Source organism: Lepus europaeus, chromosome 8 (genome assembly GCF_033115175.1).
Source record: "Lepus europaeus isolate LE1 chromosome 8, mLepTim1.pri, whole genome shotgun sequence".
NCBI lineage: Eukaryota > Metazoa > Chordata > Mammalia > Lagomorpha > Leporidae > Lepus > Lepus europaeus.
In genome coordinates, this window is record NC_084834.1 from 94089808 (window position 1) to 94117129 (window position 27322).

At 46.7% G+C, this 27322-nt stretch overlaps 1 protein-coding gene across 1 annotated transcript in view; it reads right to left on the reverse strand.

The window, feature by feature from the left end:
* SLC10A6 (solute carrier family 10 member 6) overlaps positions 1-16327 on the reverse strand; it is a 25615-nt gene extending 9288 nt beyond the window's left edge. Inside the window, exons 1-3 of the mRNA XM_062198543.1 lie at positions 15712-16327; positions 4956-5074; positions 2290-2378 (exon numbers count right to left, since the gene is read on the reverse strand). Of these exons, the coding sequence (XP_062054527.1) occupies positions 2290-2378; positions 4956-5074; positions 15712-16088 (585 nt within the window). The 5' untranslated portion in view covers positions 16089-16327. The remainder of the gene's footprint in view (positions 1-2289; positions 2379-4955; positions 5075-15711) is intronic.
* Positions 16328-27322: the final 10995 nt, after the last annotated feature.

Sequence of the window (27322 nt, forward strand, 5' to 3'; positions counted from 1 at the left end):
CTGACCACCGGCCTCTCCTCCCACAACCCCTTCCACCCCCAGCACTTCTTGCTGCTTTGATTCTGTGCTTCGCTGGCTCCAGTGGAAGGGACCCCCTCCTCCTGTGACAGGGCAAGCTGATACCCACTTAAGAAGATACACTAACCTCGACCCCTGTCCGCTCCAGGAGGAACACACATCTTACTTAACCAAAACAGAAACAAAGAGTCAACAGCAGAATCCCAGCGGCTGGGGTTTTAGATCAGACAGGAAGGGGTCACGGTTCAGCATATTCTGGAACAATCTGGCTCTTGGCAAGCTCCCACGCATACCATGGAGACAGCGAACTGTGCCCCAAGTTACGGGGTCAACCCGGACCTGAACTGATGCGGGGTGTGAGGGATGGGAGTCAGCAGGAACCAAAGAAAACAAAAAACAAACAGAACAACCCAGTGTACCCTACTTATGCTCTGGGGTCATTCTGAATGCTTCAAAACAAGATGGACCGGGCCCTGGCCATGGGGAGACGCTGAAACAGCCGACGACTGGAAAATCCCCTTTCAACTCCACCAGGAGCAAATGAAGAAAAGTCAAGTTTATTCAGAAAACAAAGTTTTCTTTGGAGTTTTGTCAGGTCAAAAGGCAAAGGAGCACAAGAACAGAGTATGAAGCTAACGTGATAGTTCCCTCAGCCTAGGTTTCACTGAGGAGCACTATCACGTGCGTATTAAGTTTTCTCTGTACAGATGATAGGACTGACACGTGGAAAATTGATCTGGTTTCTCCCGGGGTGCTGGGAAGCTAACGGAGCAACTGGGAACAGGAAGTCAACATTGTAGTCCTGGTTAAACGCCCTTGAAAGAGGAGTAACAGAAAATAGAGTCCCTGGAAAAGCAAAGAGTTTCCATGATCATGCTCCCTCCTCTTGTTTTGTAAACAAAAATCAGAACCAGACAGAAACAGAGCCGAGCGGGGGCGGGAGGGACAGTGTTCCAGGAAGAAAGGCCAGCGCGCTGGGTCCACGTTGCAGTCTCCCACGTGCACGCACACGTGCGGTGCTGAGCCTTCCTCCACCTGCTGAGCCCGGCTGCCTGGCGCGCCCACCCCTCTTCTCCTGACCGCAGTTCCCGGGGCTTATGCAGACCCGGGAGGCCGACGTGTGACTGGGTCCCCTCAGGCAGAGCCCAGCAGCAACCCCTAACTCAGCTCAAGGGAGGGTTCCTTACCGACCCTCTAATTAACCCCAAGTGTTTGTCTCCTTATAAAATACAACTGAACTATGTTTTACAGGTTCATGAAAACAACACGTATTACAGCCTTGTAGCTTCTAAAACGCCACTGGGAAAACTGAACAACCCCCTAGGAGACCGACATCAGTGTTGAGAGAGCCTCTTTAGCTAGGTAGTTTTAAAAGTTGTTTACGGGTCGGTGCTGTGGTGCAACAGGTTAAAGCCCCGGCCTGCAGTGCGGGCATCCTCTATGGCCCTCGGTTCTCGTCCCGGCTAATCCACTTCCGATCCAGCTCCCTGCTAATGCACCTGGGAAAGCAGCAGAGGATGGCCCCTGCACCCACCTGAGAGATGCGGAAGAAGCTCCTGGCTTTGGCTCAGCTCTGGCCATTGCGACCATTTGGGGAGTGAACCAGTGGATGGAAGAAGTCTCTCTCTCTCTGTCTCTACCTCTCTGTAGCTCTTTCAAATAAATAAAATAAATCTTTAAAAATAAAACTTCTTTATCAGAGAACCCTGCTGGTTTCTCCCACAGACCAAAAGAGAACCCTTCAAAGTTAGCAGTCAAGAGCTCTAGTTACCGTCATTCCAAGGCAAGGCCTCTGGGCGACTGCGTTGAATTGCACCCACGTGCTCAGCGGCCCTTGCTCATGTGTCCAGACCACAGCTTCAGAGGCGAGGACAGCCTCCATCCTGCTTTTCCAGGAATCCAGCTATTTTCCTAAACGCTGGGCTCCATTCCCTGCACACTGGCACACCTTTGCCCTTGAGAGCGTCCACTGAAGCTTTATGAGTGGACGGCCCCGGCTTTCTGTCCACACACGGGCCTTAGCTTTTCTGCCAGTAAATCAGGAGCCCCGTGTTTCCCGGGGTGCCATGGTCCTCAGGGTGGACCTGGGTGGAGGGCCACAGCAAGGCGCAGAGAGGTGGACCAAACCTGAGGGCTTGGGCCCAAACCCACGGGCCGTTCTGGTAACCGGCTGGGGTGCGGCTGCCCAGGTCAGCTCACCGGTGCCAGCCCCCGCCTGCCCCTGTCCCTCGGGTCTGGTCCGAGGGTGCGCTGTGACGGGCAGTTGCTTACCTTGAGAATGACTTTGGATTGCTTGGGCCACTTGAAATTCACACAGATTCCGAAGGCCACGGGGATGATCAGGCACACGAGGGTGATTCCTGGTGAGCAGAAAAGCCCAGATCTTCCTTAGCAAAGTCTGTTACCGCTGAATAAGCAGCATTAATTAAAGCTGTATTTTATTCCCCCTCCACCTCAAAAACAAACTTTGAAAGGCAGTCTTTGACGGGCACGTGACCCTAGGCCACCCCTGTCCCTGAGCCAGCATTTCCCGCTCAGAAACCCCCCGCCAATCACACGGGACTTTAGAGACAACTAGACTAGAATGGCGAGAAGACAGGAGGCCGTCTGTCAGCCCAGGGACTGCTCCGGTTGCTGCGCATGGTGCCACCCCCTGCACCCAGAGCTATTATTGTTTCACTCAAGGCCACGGGGTCATCTGCTTCACAGAGGACGTTCCTGTCACAGGCAGGACAGCAGCATGTGCTACACGGCCACCCCAGTTTCCCACACGCTCCAAGCGTCCCCAGGAGACCTGAGGCTAAAGACGCCTTGTGATTAGCTCAGGGGCACGAAGGCGCTGGAGACAGGCTGGGCGGAGCAGAAGTGCCCGTCCACGTGCCAGCAGGATCCATACGCCGACCTCTGCCAGTGCCATTTTCCAAATCTGACCACACACCTACAATAATGGCCTCAGCGTTCTATGGGGTGCCCAGCACATGTGGAGTTTTAATTGGTTCTGAGTGCTTTTCAGAACATATCATCAATACAGAATACAGAACTTACAGATCAGAAAAAGTTGCGTGTAAATAAAATCATGGTTTCTTTTATTTATTTGAAAGACAGAGTTACACAGAGAGAGGAGAAGCAGATAGAGAGAGAGAGGTCTTCCATCCACTGGTTCACTCCCAGGTGACCACAATGGCCAGAGCTGTGCCAATCTGAAGCCAGGAACCAGGAGCTTCTTCCGGGTCTCCCATGCAGGTGCAGAGGCCCAAGGACTTGGGCCATCTTCCACTGCTATCCCAGGCCATGGCAGAGAGCTGGGTCGGAAGAGGAGCAGCTGGGACTCCAACCGGTGTCCATATGGGATGCCTGGGATGCCGGCACTTCGGGCCAGGGCATTAACCTGCTGCACCACAGCACCGGCCCCAAGCATGGTTTCTAAATTAAGGTCTCAAGTTTTTACAAGTTCACTGGATTCTAGCTGTTACCCAGCTCTCGACATGGTTCTGAACTGTGAGCCGTAGGCTGTGAACCCGCAAGGTGCTTGCTGCAGATTACAGATTGACACTAACTGAAGTTTTAAGAATCATAGTTTCTAGCACTTCTCCAATGCTTCCAACCAACTAGAACCAACAATTCCCTTGCAAGCCTAGTTTGTCCAAAGAGATCTTTAGAAACAGGGAAGAGTTTAATGAGAAAAACATTCAGGAAAGGAGCTGATGAAATATAGCTGGGTGTGGTTTTAACACATGGATGAGCTTTAAAAACTCAATAGGGATCATTTACTTTCAATCCATAAGAAAGAGTTAAGGCACACAGGCGATTAGAGGTAAATTCCTGGAAACTAAACTCTAATTAGAGTTACCAGATCCAGTTAAATTGTGGATCGAGGAGTCCACTTGTAGGGGCAGGCATTTGGCCTAGCAGGTAAGGCCCCAGCTAAGACAGATGCATCCCATACCAGAGTGCATGGATTTGTGCAGTAGCTCTGTTCCTGAGTTCAGCTTCTTGCTAGCACACAGCCTGGAAGGCAGCAGGTGGTGGCTCAAGTACTTTGTCCCTGCCACCCACGTGGGAGACCTGCATTGCATTCCAAGCTCCTGGTTTCAGCCTGGCCCAGCCCCCGGCATCGCAGCCATTTGGGGAGTGAACCAGCAAATAGAAATGCTTGTTCTCACACTATCTCTCTGCTTTTCAAATAAATAAAATTATAAAAATTCTTTTTTTTTTTTTTTTTTTTTTATGACAGGCAGAGTGGACAGTGAGAGAGAGAGACAAAAAGAAAGGTCTTCCTTTGCCATTGGTTCACCCTCCAATGGCCGCTGCGGCCGACTCATCGCGCTGATCCGAAGCCAGGAGCCAGGTGCTTCTCCTGGTCTCCCATGGGGTGCAGGGCCCAAGCACTTGGGCCATCCTCCACTGCCTTCCCGGGCCATAGCAGAGAGCTGGCCTGGAACAGGGGCAACCGGGATAGAATCTGGCGCCCCGAGCAGGACTAGAACCCTGTGTGCCGGCGCCGCAAGGCGGAAGATTAGCCTGTTAAGCCACGGCGCCGGCCATAAAAATTCTTAAAAGAAACTATTTATTTGTAGTCTAATGGTATAAGGTTTTTTTTTTTTTTTTTTGAAGTAATTTCTCTGACTCTATTTTTTAAAAAATGAACTCTTGTAGGGATTCAGAGCCTGGACTTTGCATTCAGCTCTCTGAGTTAGAATTTCAGTTCTACATTTATCAGTTATATGATCTTGGTCAAGTTACTTAACCTCTCTAAGCCTGAAAATCTACAAAATTGAATTAGTAATAAGATCTATACTGTGAGTTATTTAGGAAATTAAATTAACTTTTTATAGCACCAAAGACCCCTGCATGAAGAGATTACAAGTATATCATTTACAACGGCTATTGTAAGCCCCATTACCGTTCCTACTCCATGTCGCAAGCCCAGTACAGACCTATGCTCTGATACGGAATTGTGAGGTTCTGTGCCAGGTTCCAGGACCAGGTGTAGAGATACAGGCAGAGTGGCATCATCCCCAGGGCCGCCACTGTGGAACAGGTTGTCATGCTGATGCTGAAAGCAAAATCACAATAATGCTTAGGAGGCAGAGTTGGAAATTTAAGAAGTTAGTCTTGGCCGGCGCCGCGGCTCACTAGGCTAATCCTCTGCCTTGCGGAGCCGGCACACCGGGTTCTAGTCCCGGTCGGGGCGCCAGATTCTGTCATGGTTGCCCCTCTTCCAGGCCAGCTCTCTGCTGTTGCCCGGGAAGGCAGTGGAGGATGGCCCAAGTCCTTGGGCCCTGCACCCCATGGGAGACCAGGAGAAGCACCTGGCTCCTGGCTTCAGATCAGCACAGCGCAGCGGCCATTGGAGGGTGAACCAACGGCAAAGGAAGACCTTTTTCTCTGTCTCTCTCTCTCTCTCACTGTCCACTCTGCCTGTCAAAAAAAAATAATAAAAAAAATAAAGAAGTTAGTCTTTATCAAAAGCAACTCCTAGGACATGACATGAAGTGATCCACTTGAAGTTCACTTCTATCTTCATATCCAATGAATGATGGCCGTATTTGTGGCCGAGAAAGCTTCATTATGTTTTTTTTGTTTTGTTTTGTTTGACAGGCAGAGTGGATAGTGAGAGAGAGACAGAGAGAAAGGTCTTCCTTTTTGCCGTTGGTTCACCCTCCAATGGCCGCTGCGGCCAGTGCATCTCGCTGATCTGAAGCCAGGAGCCAGGCGCCTCTCCTGGTCTCCCATGCGGGTGCAGGGCCCAAGCACTTGGGCCATCCTCCACTGCACTCCCTGGCCACAGCAGAGAGCTGGCCTGGAAGAGGGGCAACCGGGATAGAATCCAGCGCTCCAACCAGGACTAGAACCCGGTGTGCCGGCTCCGCAAGGCGGAGGATTAGCCTGTTAAGCCATGGCGCCTGCCAGCTTCATTATGTTTTAGGCACTGTTGTCCTTTATCCTGCTAATATGGTACATTACATTGATCTTCGTGTGCTTTTGTAGTAACTAACTTTGCCTATGGGGATAAATCCCACTTGGTCACTGAATACAAGCCTTTATGTTGCTCTATTCAGTTAGCTAGTATTTTGCTGAGGATTTTTGCACACATATTCACAACAGATCCTTACTTGTCTGTAGTTTTCTTCTGAAGTCTTTGTCTAGTTTTGGCACCAGGGGACTTGGAATGGGGCAAGTTAAAATGCTACAAAGCTAAGCACCTTCCCTGTGTGACATGTTAGTAATTATGTCAGGAGGAAATCACTCAAACATCACGTGCGGTAAGATTCTCAATGGGTATTGAAGGCACCCGGTAGTCACTGCCCCCAGGCAGGGCAGGCTGGATAGAGCTGGGTAGATACAGAGCTGCGGAGCCAGGGAGCTAGTGGCAGGAAGAATGACATCTGATCTGTCGGCCCACCATGGGACTGGGGGCTCCTCGCTCTCGCTGCACAAGACAGTGGATGTTGAAAGGGTCTCCGTCCTCTCCCCTGGGGCAGGAAGCTTGTCATATACCTGTCAGTCATCCGTGCCAGCGACACAGGCTGACCACATACGATGGGCAAGGCAGTCTGGTGTGAGGGCTTTCAACATGAACTATTAAAAAGATTCCCACCCAGACTTTCCAAGCCTGATGTTAAAGTAAATAAACTCGACTTCGCGTCCTGGGTTTATGTCTTTTGATGCTGCCCATAAAACAATCGATGGTGACATTAACAGTTTCTGCCAGAAAAAAATGTTTATGCTCTTGAAAAGCAACATCTATTTTACTTCAAAGGTAAAAAATACTCCTTCTGCACACCCACTGATTGCTGGTGAAAATGGTGCACCCCTAGAGCGAGCCTGGTGATACCGAACACAATCAGCAGCCCCACTTCCGGGATGGCAAATCTACTACTGCCCTCTGGTCAATACTGACATTACTTCATGCACCACACATTCTGTACCCTCCACACGAGCCTCTGCACCTGCCAATCTTGCCAGACTGGCGGCAGCTTGTGGGCAAGGGCCATGCTTTCCTCCCCACCCCCAGGCCCCACCACGGTCCCCAGGGCTGCACATGGGCAGAGCTCATTCAATCCTGGTTGAATGAACGTACGGGGAAGCACTGCAATGACACGCTGGTGCTAGGAAAATCTCTACCTTCCTTATGCCACATATCCACAGGGGGAGCTTGCTAACAGTCTCAGTGAAATGCTCCTTAGGGACTTGATTCAGTTGCAATCCAAAAGACCAGAGACTTCCTATAAATTATGCTCTTCCAAGAACAAAAGTGAGAAAAATTTTCAGGGGCAAATATTTAGCTGATTCCTGTCCCTTTCCGAAATCCAGACCTAGGTCATTTCAAGTATTTGCATGCATCCTTGCTCCTCTGTTTTCTTTTAAGCAGTCCTATTTCATGCTTGCTCGTTCAATTAATGGGATTTTTTTTTCTTTCAGTATTTTTTTCTTTTTAAAGGAAGCATACAATTTACCTACCTCTGGAACTTGGTTGCCTTATGTTCCCCACTCAATACATCACTGACATCCTTTCAGGTCAACATATTTAAAGTCATTCTTTTAAAGAACTTCGGAGTACTCCATAATCTAAATATGCTATGAATAGGCTTCTACAATCACCTCACTAATGACGGAAAGTTGCTTTTAGTTTTTTTGCTGCTATAAAGAATGTTACAATAAACATTCCTGTAAATATTCCCTTGAAATGATTTTTATTTCTGTAGATTTCCAAAAGTGGGATCTTTTATGCCAAAAGTCTGTGTTTCTTATTTTGATAGATACTTCCAGATTATTTCTAAAAAAAAAAAAAAAAAAAAAAAAAAGGTTGTTGCATTGCACAAACTTGCCCAATCTGGGTGAAGTCATTCCCTTCGATTTCTCCTAAGAACAGTGAAAAATGCCATCTTGCTGTTGTTTCATTATACTTGATTCTATGAGGTCATGATTTCTCTTGAGCTTATTGGCCTCTTTTTTTTTATTTTTTTAAGATTTACGAAAAAAGTCAGAGTTGTTTATTTGAAAGGCAGAATCACACAGAGAGAGGAAGACGTCTTCCATCTGTTGCCTCACTCCCCAGATGGCTGCAATGGCAGGGCTGCGCCAGACAGAACCAAGAAGCCAGGAACTCCATCTGGGTCTCCCACACGGGCAGCAGGGGCCCAAGCACTTGGGCCATCTTCCGCTGCTTTCCCAGGTGCATTAACCGGCACTCTTTTGGGATGCTGGTGCCACAGGCTGCACCACAAGCCGGCCCCTATGGGCCTCTTCTATAACCTTCTCTACAAACAGTCATACTTGACTTTTCAACTTGTCGAAGCTCTTTTAAAATTAGAGTCAGTATCACTGTGCATGATGCACATTTTTTTAAAAAGATTTATTTTATTTCAAAATCAGAGTTACACAGTGGAGAGGCAGAGAGAGAGAGAGAGAGAGGTCTTCCATCTGCTCATTCACTCCTCAGTTGGCCACAACAGCTGGAGCTGAGCCGATCTGAGGCCAGAAGTCAGGAGCCAGGAGCTTCTTCCGGGTCTCCCATGCCCATGTTGCTCAGGTTCACAGTCAAGGATGAACATAGATTACCGTGGGACTCTACCAATATCATAAATACCAAGAAGCAGGAAAAGCACATAGTGAATGTGAGTGCTGGAAGTCAGGCCTTTTATTGTACTTCCACAAAATTCCACTGTAGCATAAACAGAGGACGTGGCTAACTGCATCTCTTGGCTGCTTCATGTAGGAAAATTGTTAGCAAATTCTGAATTCAACAGAACAAGATTCCACTTGCATTAAGAACAATGACATCATCGTCCCCAAACTATTACAAAGAATAATGAGACAGATTCAGCAAGTCTAGACAAACAGGTCGATCCTGAACCTCCCTTAAAGCCGAGTAAATACATACACCAAAACGCAGTGTCGATAACATTTTGTAACTGAGGTTTTTATGGAAAATCTTAACTGCAAAAATCACAAATTCTTTTCTGTATATAAAGAGAATTGAAAATGAATCTTGATGTGAATGGAATGGGAGAGGGAGCGGGAGATGGGAGGGTTGCAGGTGGGAGGAAAGTTATGGTGGGAAAAATCCATTGTAATCCATAAACTGTACTTTGGAAATTTGTATTTACTAAATAAAAGTTTAAAAAAATCACAAATTCTAACTCTCAAAACTAGGTAAGGACAGCCTTGCTTCCATACTGAAATAAATAAAAGATTTATCTGGCTAATGACTTGGAGATGAAATATGCTGTAAGATCACATCAATAGACTGGACCCTAGAAAAGAATTCAAGGCTCAGTTTTCCGTCCCCAGATATGAACATGTCCTTATCTGTTGCCTCCTGATGACAGCAGCGAGTGTTCATTGAGCACTACTTGCTAGGTACTGTGCCTCACGCTTCTGTATATACTTGCTCTTTTCATCTACATAAAATCCTATGTGTGCATAGCATTCCCATTTCAATGACACAGAAACCAAGGCACAGAGTGAGAAGAGCTCACACACAGTCATGCGGATTCGATCTCAGCCCTGTCTCCAAAGCCTTACGCCCACAGGACCTCCAGCTCTCCACCAGGCCGTGGCAGCCAGAACTGAGGAATCTCAAGTCCTCTTTCTAGTATCCTGAAGGACCAAGGATTTCTTTAAAGGTCAAGGGAACTCCAGTGATCAACATTGGCCGCTGACCTCCACAGCTCTGTACTTCCGGTGGTCAGAGACCTCTCTCTGTGGCTGAAGACACAAATACAGCATTGGAGAAGAACAGACCTCATGGGCATCAAAGGCCATCAGGCTGAAGACAATGGGAGCTGTCCGGGACCACACTGCATTTCAGGAGTGGCTTTTGCAATACACACAGGCAATCAGAAACTTTCCTTCAGCCATTCATTCGGATTTATCAAGTGCCTACCACTACCAGCCTAGCCCCGTGAATGCAAAACTGAACAAGCTCTGAAGTCAGCTTACAGACCGAGCCGGCGAGGCAAATAAGTAGCCCAGCTATCAGAACACCTTCCAATAGATGCGAAGGAAGATTTACATATTTGGAATTATGGGAACAGACAGGAAAGGCATCTCCATCAAATGGTTTTAGGAGAAACATTAAAAATTGTGATAGGGTAAGAGAGACACCCATTTTGCATAATTTGTTTTTCTTTTCCCATAATCGGAAAATACTCAATACTTAAGAGAACCTGAGGCAGACATTTGGCCTGGCAGTTAAGATGCGCAGGCCCCATACTGGAGTGCCTTGTTTCAATGCCCACGTGCGTCTTCTGACTGCAGATTCCTGCTAATGCAGACCCTGGGAGGCAGCAGTAATGGCTCAAGTGGTTGGGTCCCTGCCACCTTCCATGGGAGGCCTGGATTGACTCCTGGCTCCCGGCTTCAGCCCTACCCAGTCTCAGCTCTTGCAGGCATTTGGGGAATGAATCAGCAGATGGGAGCATTCTCTCCCTTTCTATCTCTCTATTTCTCTCTCTCTCTCTCTCTCTCTCTGCCTCTGGAAAAAAAAATTATTTGGAGAACCTCAGATCCACTCCTGAACATACACCCAAGAAAACTGAAAACAGAGACTCAAATATTTGTACACCCACGTTCAAAGCAGCACCAATCCCAACAGCCAAAAAGTTGGAAACAACCCAAGTATCCACTGATGGGTGAGAAGATAAAACATGTTACATGGATACAAAGGAATATTATTCAGCTTTTAAAAGAAGGAAAATTGTGACACATGCTAAACACAGGTGACCTTGGACTCTTTATGCTAAATGAAATAAGCCAGGAACAAAAAGACAAATATTTTATGATCTCAGTTATAGGAGATACCTAGTCAAATTCATACATACAGAAAACAGAATAGAGGCTGCTGGTTGCCAGGCCTCTGCTGCCTTTCATGGAAACAGAGTTTCCATTGGAGCAGGTGAGAAGGTTCTGGAGGTGGAGGTGGTGACGTTAGCATCACAATGGGCAGGTACTGAACGCCACTGAAATGCGCTTTTTAAAGTGGTGCCATTCTATCCAGATTGCACAACAGTGTAGAAAGGATCTGAGAGAAGCCTTTTACAGATGATGGAACTGAAGACAGAGAGGTAAGCTGAGTAGCTCAAAAGCACACAGCTCCTTAAGCAGAGGCTGAAACAGACGCCCACAAACGGGGCTCCTGTGCCTGCCTCACACAGTACCAGCAGTTCAGACAGGCGCCTGATCTAAATTGTCCAGTCCGCACTACAATCCTGAGATAGGTAAATTTCTCCTCATTTTAGAAGCAAGGAAACTGAAGCACAGAGAATTGACAGTCTGCCAAGATCTACTTCCTGTTTCCCGGGCAATCAGTGGGACAGCTGCACTGTGCCTCCAATCTTCATTTTCATGTCATTCTCTCAAAGGCAGGAATTCTGTCCATCCCCATCACAACATATCGCAAAAACATCCCAAGCTCTTCAACCCTCCCTATCCAAGCTCCCCACACTGTGACTTTACAACTCACCCCATCAAAAGGCACAATCTACCTCCCCACCCCTGGAATCCACGTGGGTCCTGCGATTTGCTTTAGTCAATGGAATGTGGTGGAAGTGATGGTGAACCGGGATTCAAGTCCAGGCCTCAAGAAACCTTGCATGCTTCCCTGGCTCAGGACCCTACCATTGCCACGTGAGTAGGCCCAGGCTAGCCCGCTGGGAAATGAGAGACCTTATGGAGGAGTGCCTAGCTGCCCCAGCTGAGAACAGTCCACATTTACACAATCCCCAAACACGGGAAGAATGCGGCCCAGATCCAACTCTGCCCAGGGGCAGGGGCAGGATAATTTGTGAGGCTCTCCACACAAAGGAGACCCTTGCTTTGCAGACAGTGGTAAGGAAGGAAACAGTAATGACCGAAGAGGACAGAACAGAGCCAGATGGCATCCCAGGCCCTGGGAACAACATGGGCTAAGAAAACTGGGAAAGCATGGGGTGTGTTTGGAGAACAGCGAGTGGTCTGTGTTGACTGTGGACCAGTTGAGCTGAAGGGGATAATGGGAAATAAACCCAGGAAACAAGGGCACATTGGCTTAGTAGTTTCTACCGATTTAGCAGGTATTTAGAAACCTTCATTTGGATAACTTGTTCATTTTCTCCCCGAATACCGTGAGAGAAGTGTTACGATTTCCACTTTCAGAGAGGCCCATAGTGGGGATTTGAGTGGAGGCAAACTGGCCCGAGAGCCTGCCTTACCCACTTACTACAAAACCACGATGGAGAGGCTGAAGGTACAGAGCACGGTTGTAAAGGTACCACAACTGGCCAGGAATGGAATTGTGAGAGAGACAGGAAACAAGAGCTGTGAACAACACAGCCAGAGGATGGACTGCAGGGCTTGGCTGTGGGTTGCAGAATAAGGTGAGGAATGAGGGGAGCCATTGGAATGTAAAGAAAGACAGAGGAACAGAGAGAGAGAAAAAAAAATCCTCCATCTGTTGCTTCACTCCTCAAATGCCTGCAACAGCAGGGGCTTGGGCCAGGCGAAAGCCAGGCGCCTGGAACCCAATTCAGGTCTCACACACGAAGCCATCACCTGCTGCATTGGCAGCAAGCTGAACAGAAGCAGAGGTGGGTCTCGACCCCATGCCCTCCGACACGGATGCAGGTGTCCCTAGCAGTCTTAACCATAGCCAAATGCCCTCGCCAACCCTGTGGATTCTGGAACACCTGTTTGGGTTGGACGCATGGAGAACCACAAGTAGAATGAAGCACACGGTGAAGGAATGAGAAACATGTTTGGGGTCAGCTGCAGAGAGTTGAAAATGCAGAGGCCACGTTAAATGCTCTTGCATTATATCCAGCATCAAAACCAGGTAGAATTCTTATTAATGACCATCCACTGAATGTTTGCTTCAAAGTCATTTTTGTTGGTAACCAATCATGAAGAAATGTAATAAATTTGGATATTGTTTCACTCAACAACACTGCATTTTCTACTATTTTTACTAATAATTTAAGATGGTATTAGTCTTGTATCTATCAGCTTTTGAAGACTCCAATTTTTAGTCTCCACTTTAAAATTTAATTTCATGGGGCCAGCAGTGTGGCATAGTAGGTAATGCCTCCACCTGCGATGCCCACATACTATAACAGGTGCCCATTCACGTCCCAGCTGCTCCACTTTCAATCCAGCTCCCCACTAGTGAACCTGGGAAAAGCAGCAGAAGATGGCCCAAGAGTCCGGGCCCCTGCAACCATGTGTGCGACCTGAATGAAGCTCCTGGCTTCAACCTGGCTCAGCCAGGAACCTGGCTAAGCCAGAGATGTTGTGGCCATCTGGGGAGGGAACCAGCAAATGGAAGATCTCTGTCTCTTTCTCTCTCTGTAACTCTTTCAAAATAAGTAAATCTTAATTTTTTTTTTCATTTCATATGATTTATTTTTTTGCTTGTTTTTTGTTTTGTTTGTGAGACTCAAAATTAAGAAAAGGAGGAGAGGCCGGCGCTGTGGTGCAGCGGGTTATCACTCTGGCCTGAAGCGCTGGCATCCCATATGGGTGCCAATTCGAGACCCGGCTACTCCACTTCCCATCCAGCTCTCTCCTGTGGCCTGGGAAAGCAGTAGAAGATGGCCCAACTCCTTGGGCCCCTGCACCCGTGTGGGAGACCTGGAGGAAGCTCCTGGCTCCCGGTTTCGGATCAGCACAGCTCCAGCCATTGTGGCCAATTGGGGAGTGAACCAGCGGATGGATGGAAGACCTCTCTCTCTCTCTCTCTCTCTCTCTCTCTCTCTGCCTCTCCTCTCTCTGTGTAACTCTGACTTTCAGATAAATAATAAATAAATCTTTTTTAAAAAATGAAGAAAGTAGCTAATAGTTATTGCATCTCTATCATGTGTGTGTATGGGTATACATATCTATATTTTTCTTAAAATACACTCTTGTAAGGAAAGATCATTTTTACCCCATCCTACAAATGAGGGCATGACGCTTAGATAGGCTAAATAATACGTCCAATGTTAAAAGCTAATGAAGGACAAGGTTGGCAAAGGGAGGAAAAAGGACCTTTTTTATCTTTCACAGGCTTCCTTTTCATTGGTGTTTTTATTACAATGCTGACTAATAAGAGCCGTGGGTAATAAATGCTCTCTTTCCCGGCACAGAAGTGTTTGGGAACACTGTTTAAGATTTATGCTTCTACTTGAAACACAAGATCCAGTTGTGTTGCTAAATGTCACGCAAAGAAGTACCTAAATTGCAGGCTGATGTAAAACAGATGGGAATTCAAATCTGAGTTCTGCCATACTCAATTGTGGCCTTGCGGCAAGCTATTCAACCAAACTGGATCACAATCTTCTCAGCCATAAAATTCAGAATAATAAAAGGTCACTTACAAGGCTATTATGAGAACACAGAAGAGAACATCTATCCTATAGCTATCAGTGTACTTAATAAACATGAGCTTCCTTTTTCTTACCAAAAACCTTTTAAGGCCCTGTAATTTATCCCTTTTACATGAACTGCATACAAAGTCTATCATGCCCCAGTTATGTGAATAACTAACTTTACTGAATGTGAATTTGTGATGTACACTAGCGGCTTAGCAAAGTCCATCAAGTGATTTTTTTAAATCTCTCCTAAATGGGTAACCAAGACATTGCCATGTAAAGGCTAATTACTAGTGTGAATGGTATGAACCCATTAACATTTATAGGTGAAATATGTTCCACACGCTGAACATTCAGCACATGCAGGAAACCAGGGACCCAGACCAGCAGCTGACTCACTGACGTCAACTCCCAGCTCACTTATCACCTGTGGTTCATTCATTCTCCGTAAATCTCAGCTAACCGCACACACACTGGACAACGTCGGTTCATGCGCGGTGCCTCCCGCCCGCGGTGCTTTCAGATGGACATCAGCAAAGAGCCTAGAAGGACCACTGCTTGTGCTCTTCTTTGCCGCACTCCTGACCCCTCTATTCTTCCTCAAATGCTCTTGCTCATCCCCCATCAGAATCTTTATCCCAAAAAGCATGTGATTACTTCTTCCTCGTTAAAGCTTAAACAAAGATAAAGCTTAACACCTCCCAGGGCTATGTGGTGACACTATAATTAGGAATAAGGTCACCAGCTTAAATGAAGGGTCTCAGTCTAGGGATGAATGTTAAGCTTCTGCGAAGCTACGAGAAAGAACAATTTTCACCATGGGGACCTCCGAGTTGTTCCCTATGGTAAGAGAACAGACCGCTATGAGCACTTAAAGCAGGATATGTCGACCAGATACCCCAAAAGCTCCTTTAGGCTTAGTTCATAAAGTAGGTACTGAGGCAACACTTACTGGTAAGAGATGCAAAAGCCTCCCTCTGGTTATGGCACAGCCGCCACCACCACCACGACCATGACTACCAAAAAACACTATAGTAGCTTCTTGGGATTCTCAGCTTCTGTCCTGGGAGACTGTTATTAGAGACACCAGAGTGGGTCAGCAGAACTTGTGCTTTGGAAGGGCCACTGAGCGAGGTGGAAACTTGCCTCCACTATTACATCTGACCCAGAGCCTGCCGCTCACAGCACTGGTTGCCAGGCAAGTGGAGGATGACCACAACAAAACCCTTCCGAGGCTGAACAAGTCCCCACAATGTTTCCCATCAGGAAATGGGAAGAGTTTGCAACACAGAAAGTATCCGTTACCCCCATCCCACCAGGCAGGATCCAGAGAAGCCGGCTGAACTGACCAGCTGTCACTTACCTGAGGTCCATGTCTCCATCAACCCAGAAGGTGAAGATGTTAGAGATGGTTCCCCCTGGGCAGCACCCCATGATGAGAACAGCAATGGCCTGGACTGGCTTCAGAGTAAAGCTGACAGCCAGGAGATAGGCTATAAGAGGCATGAGCCCAAACTGGCAGAGCAGTCCCACGGCGATGCCCCAGGGTCTCTGGATGTGCAACCAGAGCTTCCGGATCTCCACGGAGCATCCCAAGGAGAACATGAGCAGGCCCATCATCACAGCAGATGCCACTGTGAAAACAAGTCCCAGGTCGCCATGTGCCTGCAGCCCCACTGGCAGCTCCTCCTCCGAACCGTTGGCAGGGTGGACTGAGCGGCTGCAACAGTTCGCTCTCATCTCCTCAAGGCAGCATTACAAATGAGCAGCAGCGACGAAGACTGGGCAGCTCTACCTTGCCACGTTTTGCAATAATGCAACAAAGTCACGCACGCGTGCAGAATCATTCCAACAGCTGGTGGCTGGTCAAGTGATTCATCCTAATCTGATCGATGTACTCACAAAGTGGCTCTATAAAGGCCATTAACATGGGCATGAAACCGAAAATAAAATGTGGCGAGCAAGGCTCTCTCCTTCTGTTCTTACTCACCACTGAATATTCAAACGAAATGAGACAAGCAGACTTATTGTCAAGTGGAGTGACTGGGCTGTGTCGTCAGCATTACATTGTGTTCCAGGAAAGTAGATTGGGTGCCAAGACATAATTTCTCCAAATTCAGTAGGGATTTCAGAGAGCCAGGATGCAAATTTCTGTAGGGAGAAAGGCTAACTCCGGAAAAAACAAAGCCACACCTCGCAGCATTAGCAAAATGTTTCTGGTAGAAATACTGCAGCAAAAGTAAACCACTGGAGGAACTGTCAGGAGAGATATGATTAATTTCAAAAGAACTTTGGAATCAGTCTCAGTTTTTCTTCTTTCTATTTCTATGAGAATTTGTGTCTATAGGCAATAATTAAACACCTGCAAGAATAATATGGGATTAAGCACCTGATTATCTCTCAAGAAACATGTGGAAACTCATCTCTTTTATTCAAGGGAGTTGCCACTTTGTTTTGGAGAGCCCACCCGCCGGGGAGCCCTCTGGTAAAGTCTGGGAATTTTGCAAGAGAAAGTCTGCCATCTGGAGACAGCCTGGGACAGCCACAGACCACAATGCCCCAGGGGACCCTCTGTGCATTCTAAGCAAGCACCAGTGATGACAATATGGTTCCGTGAAACTAAACCTGCACACAAGCAAGTGCCACACCCTTTCTCACAGAGAGCAGAAAGTTTATTTGCAGTAACAAGGCACACTTTATCAACGCCTCCACCTGCCTTACCTGGGATTCTAGCTGGCTGTGCACTGTTTATTCTTGGACTGGCAAATTCTTTTCCATGACAAAATGCACAGGGCATGTTGGCTGCCTAAAAATACAAATTGAATACAAAATATAAGATCAATTCTATTGGAAGAAAGGATAACTTGCCTTGGGTAAACACGCCCCACAAGCAGCTCTGACATCAGAGGTCGGCTCAAGGACATCATTAGGTGAAGTCAAGCAGAGGGTGGGCCCTCTCTGAGGACGGGCTCAGGTCTCTGGAAAGCGAGGTTTTTCCCAGCTTCAACGATGCAGAGGTGTGGCCGGGCTGAGAAGGACTGGAGGGGGACAAGAACTGATCTGTCCTGAGCGCTTCTGGTGACTGGGGTCTGCTGGCTGCTTTACACACACGCGGCTGTGTCTAGTGAAGCACAACTTTATCTTTTGTACTTACTAAGAGAGGATGTCAGATGCTTCTAGCTGCACAGTATAAAAAAATCCCTTCCTGGACCTTCTTACTCGAGTAGCCATTTTTTGTTAACACAATTTTTTGTTAACACAAGTTTGGTAAGCACCCCAGTCCTGATGAAGACAGTGTGGTAGGACTTGTGTGATTGGCTGGGATTCTCACAGTGGCCTTAAGGAGCCTGGGGTGGGGGGAGGGGAGTAGGGTGACTGCGGCCAGCTCTCTTTTAAAATTTCCTGTTATCGAAAATTCCCAGATGAATTAGGATGGTTCCAACTGAGGCTGCTGGCAGGAAAAGATACCAAGGTCCTATTAACCTCTGCAAGGGCTGTCTTGACCGAGGACAGTTTCCTCCAGACACAGTTATCCCAGCACAGAGGCCACAGGGGACACAGGACACAATGACTATGCGGATGTAGCTTGAGAGATGTCACGCCGAAAGCCCAAGCCTGGCCACCACCAACTTGTGTTCAAGGATTGGACCAGAAGAGATATGACTGCAACGGGCACAGGGACAACGAACGCCTCAAGGAGTCCCATACAACCGCAGCAACTGAGACCAGGGCCTATCAGTGGACTGGTCAGTCTATTCTGAGCTTCTCCCCATGTAGGACTGGAGAGGAGTTCCACCCATGGGGATCTTGGTCAATCTGAAAAGCAGATGTCACATAAGGGATCTGAATATGACTTGGCTCCAAAACTCACACGGAGGTTTAGTTCCCCAAAGTGTTATGTGAACAGGACTAAGAGGTACTGAGTCAGGCATGCACACTCCTGTCTCCTGCCATGTGATGCTCTCTGCCAGCAAGAACACTGTTACCAGATGCTGAACCCATGGGCCCACCCGACTGGGGACTGTGAACCTCCAGACCGCTAAGCCAAAATAACCTCTTTCCTTTGTGAAATGAGACTTCCTCAGGGATTTCAAAAAGTTGACGATATACAATCCTAGATTTCTTGCCCTTATTTGCATGTAAGGATTCAAATCACTAATTAGAGACTGTTTAAAGGTGAGACCAAACTGGCCCCCCACACTAGTGTGGCAGGCCATGAGCCCTCCCCACCTTTAAACTTCACATCCACCCTGAGAGGTAAGTACTATCACCCTCCACTTTGTGCACTGAGGGGAAAGGCCTGATGGGACTATGTGCTTGGTCCAAGGTTATCAAGCACCTGAAGTATGTGAAAGTGGCCAGAACCAAAATGGAGTCACTATGTCAAACCCTAATAGAGTGGAGTTGGGAGGCCACAAATGGACGGTCCTCATGCATATTTGCCCAACAACACGAACTATTACAAAAGACTCTGCAAAAAGCCAAGGTCTTCTATGAGGCTATCTTTCTAGTAACAGCCAGGCCTCAACAGCCTTACCAGCAGCCTCACCACACTGCCCCCAGCAGTCGGCTGCTTCTGAAAGACCCTCTCCTTGCAAGGCCGATACAAGCATCGCTACATGTGAAAGGGCCTGGAACCAATGAGCTTTTTTCCAAATAATTTTTATTACTTATTATTATTTTAATTGTATATATTTATGGGGTACATTGTGATAAGTCAATACATGTATTCAATATGTGAACATCGAATCAGGTTAGTTAACATTCCCATCTCTAAACTTTTAAAAAATCTTTTTGATTGACAATAATTGTACATATTTATGGGGTACAGTGTACCCTTACAATAATCGTATCTAACATGTACTGATCAAAATCAGGGTAATAAATGTTTCCCCTTTCTTTGTCACTACTTTACGATTAGAGCTTTGAGCTCCTCTCTTGTTTGCTCGGAAAACATGTAATAGGTTATTGTGGCCTATAATCACTTCACTGCATGGACCAAACTTATTTCAAAGCATCCTACATGGACTTCTCCTTTCTGCCTCCAAAAATTTGCTCCCCAGCTCATGACAAGAGCCTCGGGTGATTACTGATGTCATAAATAAGAGTGTCAATTGTTAAATCAACAATGGGAGCCACTGTGCACCTACTCCCCACGTAGGATCTCTGTCCTTAGTGCGTTGTACTATGCGAATTAACAGTAAAACTACTATTCAAACAGTACTCTATACTTTGTGTGTCTGTGTGGGTGCAGTTTGTTGAAATCTTTACTTAGTATATACTAAGTTGATCTTCTGTATATAAAGATAATTGAAAATGAATCTCGATGAAGAATGGGATGGGAGAGGGAGTGGGACATAGGATGGTTTGCAGGTGGGAGGGAGGTTATGGGGGAAAAGCCACTAGAATTCAAAAGTTGTACTTTGGAAATTTATATTTATTAAATAAAAGTTGAAAAAAAAGTGCCCCCTTGGGGCCAACACTGTGGCATAGGAAGTTAAGCTTCTGCCTTTAGCACTGGCATCCCATATGGGCACTGGTTCCAGTCCCCACTGCTCCACTTCCAATCCAGCTTCCTGCTATGGCCTGGGAAAAGCAGCAAAGGATGATCCAAGTGTTTGGGCCCCTGCCACCCATATGGGAGACCTGAAAGAAGCTCCTTGGCTCCTGGCTTTGGATCATCCCAGCTCTGGCTGCTACGGTCATTTGGGGGTGAAACAGCAGATTGAGGACCTCTCTCTCTCTGTGTCTCTCCTCTCTCTGTCTGTAGTTCTCCCTCTCAAATAAATACACAATCTTAAAAAAAAAAAAAACTTGCCCCCCCCACGGGCTCCTCAGCCTATGATTCCACACAGCATGCATATCCCAATTTATAATCCCACTCATTCTCAGAATAATTGACTTCCTTTTGGAGAGTCACTCTCTCGGCATTTGAGGCTGAGGACTGGGTTTTATATCCCCCCTAAGTCGTGTGCGTCTTCCTGGAGCACACCCACAAGGGAGAAAGGAGAAGCAGTCAACAGCGTGACCATCTTGAAAAGACTGACAGCAACTTAGCTGGAGAGCTCAGGTATAAAACACCAAAGTGGTCTCAAGAGGGAGAACCTCACTAGTCCCTCAACTCCAATTTTACCTCCTATACTTACACATGTAAAAGGCACCTAAATGTGTTCGCTATGCGTGATCCAGTTTTACAAATCCCAGGAAATGTTCATGTATTTCTAGTCTCTGCAAATGGAAGGAGGGGAGGAAGAGAGTCTTCAGGAAAACCAAGTGCTCTCCAGGCTGGGGATGGGAAGGCTGAGGGGAATCTGCCAAATACTGCAAATTAATGCAAGGGGAATCTGCTAGAAGCCTGAAGATCATGAAAACCCCACAAGTTCAAAAAGAGCTTGGGTAAATTTATGGGAGATACATCCCAAAGGAAATTATCAATAATGGGAAAATGGACCATTTACCTCTGCAGAACACAGAGTAAAAACCTAATTCAATATGCAAAACAAAAAACAAAAAAACAAAAAAAAAACCACTTTGAAGAATGGCAAAATACTTTCAAATTCACCAAAAGCAAAAAACAACAAATCAAAACAAAAGAGGTGGAAAAATACTAAAGTGCTTGACATCACTGACAATTTTGTAAAAGTTCATTAAAGTAGCACGTTTTATTGTCAATAAGAAAAAAAAATAATTTCAAGGTGAACACACCCTGCTGTAAGAATTGAGGGGAAGACATCTCATATATACTTCAGGTAGGACCAGAAATTGTCTTTCTGGAAAAAGTCTGCAATTTCGTACAAACAGCCCAAGAAGCTATCTTAATAAATAAGCTTCAATATTGTCAATGATATATTGTGTAGGAGGAAGACATTCCTATTTCTAATAGCATTATTACTTCCATTTTTATTTATTGTTTATATATGTATATATTGTTACTTACATTCTTCTTGTAATAGCATATTTAGAAAAGCAAAAGTTGAGAACAAACGTCCAAGGAGAGACTAAGTAAATTATAATACAACCACAGACTGAGGCATTGTAGAGTTATTTAAAGTGTAAACAGTGGGGTAGGCATGTGGCCTAACAAGTTGATTTAGGACACCGGCATCCCATACCGGGGAGCCTGGCTCCACCTTCCTGCTGGTGTAGATCCTAGAAGGCAGCAGTGACGGCTCAAGTACCTGGGCTCCTGTCGCCCACATGGGTAACCTGGATTGAACTCTCAGCGCCTGGCTTCACCCTGGCCCAGCACCTGGCTGTTGAGGGCATCCGCAGAGTGAACCAGCAGATGGGCAATCTCTGTGTGTATCTACCAAATCTTTGTCTCTCCCTCCCATCCACCCCCCAAATAAACTTTTAACAATACAAACATCATCTTAGCGAGAAGAAATGTGTATGGTAGAAGGTTAAACAAACTAAAATTAAAAAAAAACAAGACCAGATGGTATGGACAGAATGCTTCCAACCATGCTATAATCATAAGCACAGAAAGCAAATGAATGGAAAATCTCCAATGTGTTCACAGTGATTGCTTCTGTATGAAGGATTATGGACTTGTTTTCTTTGTATTTGTTATACTATCCACTGTCTTTGAAATGACTGCCAATTACCATTTTTATGGAAGTAGGGGTTACTTCATGCAGCTCTTTATAAGTCGTGACCTACCTTATGACCCGGAGTCGTGAGGAACCAGACAGCTGCAAGGATTCAGTGGCTGCCAGGGTTCTAAAGTTTTAATAAGGGAGCCTGACAAAAACGTGAGCTTGCAGGTAAGGGATCCCTGCAGAGAGCAGAACGGACGGCATGAGGAGGACTGCCCAGCCCAGTCGGGCCCCGGAGGAGCGTGGTGGACGTGGCTGCAAAGTGCTCAACCTGAAACTGCACCTGCTCCACCTTCTAGGTGAAGTAAGCAGAAAGGAAAACAAAGCACCTCGTCAACAAAGCCAGCCGGGAAGGCCTGCTCACCCGGCACCGGCAGCATGCTATTCATAACAGTATTTGTGGTCCTTTGCCCAACCACCTTTCCTGGCCTCTGCTCACCAGATCAGATGTTATTCAAATTATACACATAATTGCTCACAGCCTGGTTAATGCCTAGAATTATGAGAAGAAAATGTATTACAAGTTGTAATAAATGAGATGAATGAGGTTTGTCGGTCATTAGGGCAAACTACTGATGTTGATTTTCTCTGCGACAGCAGCCGCTCACGGAGTCTCTGCTATGTAGCAGGCCCTGTGATAGGTCCCTTATGTATCTCACTTAGTATTCCCGACCCCCCTACCAAGCAGGTGCCATTATTATCTCATTTACCGTGAGTGAAGAGAGGCCTATCGAGATAGAGCACTTGCCACAGACTCAACTAGAAAACAAGGCAAGATGATGGAAACTGACTCCCAAGTCAATTATGTATGAAAAATAAATAAAATAATAAAAGGTCATGATGTTTACTTGTATAAAACACTATTCTTGCTACGCAAACTAAATGTCACATCCTGATCACTAATATTCACCTCAGTAAACCTTTAACTCGTGTGCTTCACAAGGTACTAGACACAGGTGTACACTAAATATGTTAACTGACAGTCTGAAAGAATAATACCCGTATGGAAAAGGATAATGTCCTCATTTACATACCTTAAGCTCTTTTCTTTTGAAATCATGGCCTCATTCAAGCATTCATGATACAAAGGGTAATTCCTAGGACACTGATCATAGGTTCTGAATTACTTTACAGTGGCTTCCCTAAAAATACGTAAGCAGGGCCAGCATTGTGGTGCAGAGAGTGAAGCCGCTGCCTGCAATGCCACCATCCGTGATGGGTGTCAGTTCAAGTCCTAGCTGCTCCACTTCCACTGCAGCGCCCCCTGCTGATGCTGCAGGGAAAGCCGTGGAAGGTGGCCTGAGCGCTCGGGCTCTGGCTACCCACATGGAAGACTCAGACGGAGTTCCTGCCTCTTGGCTTCGGTCAGGCCCAGATCAGGATCTCGGAGCCATTTGTGGAGTAAACAGCAGATAGAAGATCTCTCTCTGTACCTCCCTCTCTCTCTTGGACTCTGCCCTTCAAATAAATAAAAACATAAGCAAAACAGTTTCTTGCCCACATCAACCAACTACCCTCCCAGAATGGAAATGGAACCAGAGAAAGTCAGACACTTCACAATGCATACTACGAAACTGACCATTCAGGCAGGTGTCTGGCACAGCAGTTAAGACGCTGCTTGAGATACTGACAGCCTACATCAGAGTGCATGGTTTGGAGTCTGGCAGCCTCCATTTCCGATTCAGCTTCCTGCTAATGCGCACCCTGAGAGATAGCAGGTGATGGCTCAAGTACTTGGGTCCCTACCACCCACACAGGAGACCCAAATTGAGTTCTGGGCTCCTAGATTTGGACTGGGCCAGCCCTAACTCTTGCAAGTATTAGGAGACTGAACTAGTAAATGGGAGATAAATCGCCCTCTTCTCTGCTATTCAAATAAATAAAACATTTTTAAAGAAAAAGCAAGTAGCTATTCATTCTCCCCTTGTACTCTGTGGATCAGAAGTTAGATCCTAAACCCACAGCTACAAAAGATCAGAAGTGCTTTTCCCTCCACCCTTGACTGCCAGGCCAGAAGGACACGCACCTCGTACTTCAGCCAAAATTCATCAGAATAAGGCACGCTGCTGAGCTCTGGCATTTCACAGGAAAACTGGGGATCAATCCCGGGCATCTGGTACAAACCTCCAGCCTTCTGATCTGACCATTTCTAGCCAGGACGCCTGGGGCATTTTAAGTGCTCAATAAATATGAGCTTTTGTGGTGGCTTTTGTTATTGGTAACATCTGCTGCATCTAACAATGTTGGGATAAAAAAAAAAATATTCGCCTTCATTCTGCTTCCAATTTTCTGATCTGTTTTTCAAAGATTTTTTTAAATGAAACTTAGAAATTTCTTTCAAATAAAAAGGTCATGAGGGCTGGCGCCGTGGCTCAACAGGCTAATCCTCCGCCTTGCGGCGCCGGCACACCGGGTTCTAGTCCCGGTCAGGGCACCGATCCTGTCCCGGTTGCCCCTCTTCCAGGCCAGCTCTCTGCTGTGGCCAGGGAGTGCAGTGGAGGACAGCCCAAGTGTTTGGGCTCTGCACCCCATGGGAGACCAGGAGAAGCACCTGGCTCCTGCCATCGGAACAGCGCGGTGCGCCGGCCGCAACGCGCTACCGCGGCGGCCATTGGAGGGTAAACCAACGGCAAAAGGAAGACCTTTCTCTCTGTCTCTCTCTCACTGTCCACTCTGCCTGTCAAAAAAAAAAAAAAAAAGAAAAAAAAAAAAAGAAAAAAAAAAAAGTCATGAGAAAAATAAATAAATACGAGTACGTATGTGATCCTGTGATGAAAGGAGACCACCAGTAGGAAATACCCTTCCTCTTATTTTGAAGGAAATTTCGCAGTTATTTCCACTGCTTGTGTAAAGTAACATCAAAATTGGTAAAGTGCTGGCCGGCGCCGTGGCTTAACAGGCTAATCCTCCGCCTTGCGGCGCGGGCACACTGGGTTCTAGTCCCGGTTGGGGCACCGGATTCTATCCCGGTTGCCCCTCTTCCAGGCCAGCTCTCTGCTATGGCCTGGGAAGGCAGTGGAGGATGGCCCAAGTCCTTGGGCCCTGCATCCGCATGGGAGACCAGGAGAAGCGCCTGGCTCCTGGCTTCGGATCAGCACGATGAGCTGGCCGCAGCGGCCATTGGAGGGTGAACCAACGGCAAAAAGGAAGACCTTTCTCTCTGTCTCTCCTCTCTCTCACTATCCACTCTGCCTGTCAAAAAAAAAAAAAAAAAATTGGTAAAGTGCATGCAGGGCTAGAATCCTGGCAGCCACTTTCCTGGGCACACCAAGTCTTGATGCAACAAACACCTAGAGAAGAAGGCGGTGCCGGTAACCCAGCCCAGGGAAAGTCTGGGCATTTGTCTGGATCCGAATATGCTTGTCTTTCCTGCTCTACATAGTTGGCAAGGGTAGGAAGCTAAGTTCCAACAGGAAATAGCTATAGGATGAGCAATCACCAGAGCAATAAGAGAGAGAGTCTGCTTCGATCACTTGGAAGAAGTTACTTTGATAGACTGTTCATTTGATAGAGAAATGACCTGACATGGGGGGGGGGGGTGGGAGAATGACACCTGCATTTGAAGTCTACAAGAGAGCTTACACTTAACATTCCAATGCTGTGAAAGTTTCAAAATGGAAAGCAAGTCTTGAGAGTGGAGTTTGATGACTGGAGTGGGACTGGCACTAACCAGTACACGTGCATGGAAGGTGGAAGCCTCTTTAGAGAAAAATCCCAACAGCATCTGGTAGATGGTAGAATGGCTTATACAACTTTTTCTTTCCCTAGGATCAATTAAGATTATTCGATTATGCCCACAGCTACAATTAAAGTAAGCCAAGGCCACCAGGGGACTTGCTGGAAAAGGCCCTGCCATCCTGCCATCCAGGTCTGCTATGACCCACGGCCACAAGGGATTACACGGGGAAATCTCTCTCCCTCCAAATTGTAATGCAGGGCCTGCTCGCCTCGTATCAAACCATTCTCCAGCATTAGCTTTCTCCGTAATAAAACAGATATTTGCCTTTCTACTCTGTTTACTCTTTCACTTTATTTCACATTGAGTTCAGATCCTGGACGAGGGAACAGGGTTATCACTTTTTCAGTGTCCCTAAAACTCTAACATCTTGCCCAACTGACCACAAATACTAAGAATTAGGGTGGAATTTGTGGGGGTCAAAATAAGAAGTATTTTGGCGGGACAGAGTATTTGGCTTTATGGCTTTGTTCCTTGGATTCAAAAGAAAGGAAGGACACTTTGACCTCAAGACTTCCAAGATGTTATTACTGGGTAAGGAGACTGCACTTCACAATGATGCAGTTAGGGTTTTAAGTATTGTGACCTAAGCAAGCAGTCTCAGCCAAAGATACTGATCACATGAGATTCTCACGTCGGCTGCTCGCTGAGGCAATGGCAGTTTTTCACGTGCTGGTTGTAAAGAGAGGCCGGGGTGGGCAATTGGCCTAGCAGTTAAGATTCCGGTTGAGGCACCCAAGTCCCACATTGGAGCACAGGAATTCAGTGCCCATCTCCATCTCCTGACTCCGGCTTCCTGCTAATCTACACCCTGGGAGGCAGCAGGGATGGCTCAAGTGGTTGGGCTCCTGCCACCCATGGGGGAGAGACTTGGATTGAGTTGTAGGCTCACAGATTCCGCCCAGCCCAGTGCCACCCATTGCAGGCATCTGGGGAATAGGCCAAATGAACAGGAACTTACCCTCCCTCTTCCCTCTCTGTATCCATCTGTTTCTTTCCCTCTCTCTGACTCCCTCTCTCTTTCTCTGACACTGTCGCTCAAGTAAATAAATGAATTTTTAAAATAATATATAAAAAGCAAAGCCTACTTTCACTGGATATCTTAGTCTATATTCTGCTACTATAATAGAATACTTGATGCTGAGTTATATGTAAAGAAAAAAGGTTGGGAAGGGAGTTGTGGCGCACAGCAAACTGCCAGCTAGGATGCCCAGGTCCCATATCAGAGTGCCTAGGACTGAGTTCTGACCCTGCTTCCAATCTAATTTCCTGGGAGGCAGCAGATGATGTCCCAAGTCCTTGGGTGCCGTCCACCCAAGTGGGAAACCCTTATGGAGTTCCAGTCTCCTGGCTTTGGCCTGGCTGTTGCAGACATTTAGGAACTGAATTAGTAGATGAAAGATCTCTGTCTCTATATCTCTATCTCCATCTCTAGCTCATCTCTCTCCTTTTTCTGCCACTCTCCCTTTCAACTAAAAAAATTAAAAAAAAAAAAAAAAGGCTTATTTGGTTCACAATTCTGAAGTCTGGAAAGTTGAAATAGTATAGTGTTTTGTGAAGGCCCCCCTGGCTGGACCACAACATGGCAGATAAGCAGAAGGGACACAGGTGGGTACAGAAGGGGCCACAGCATAGGGTAG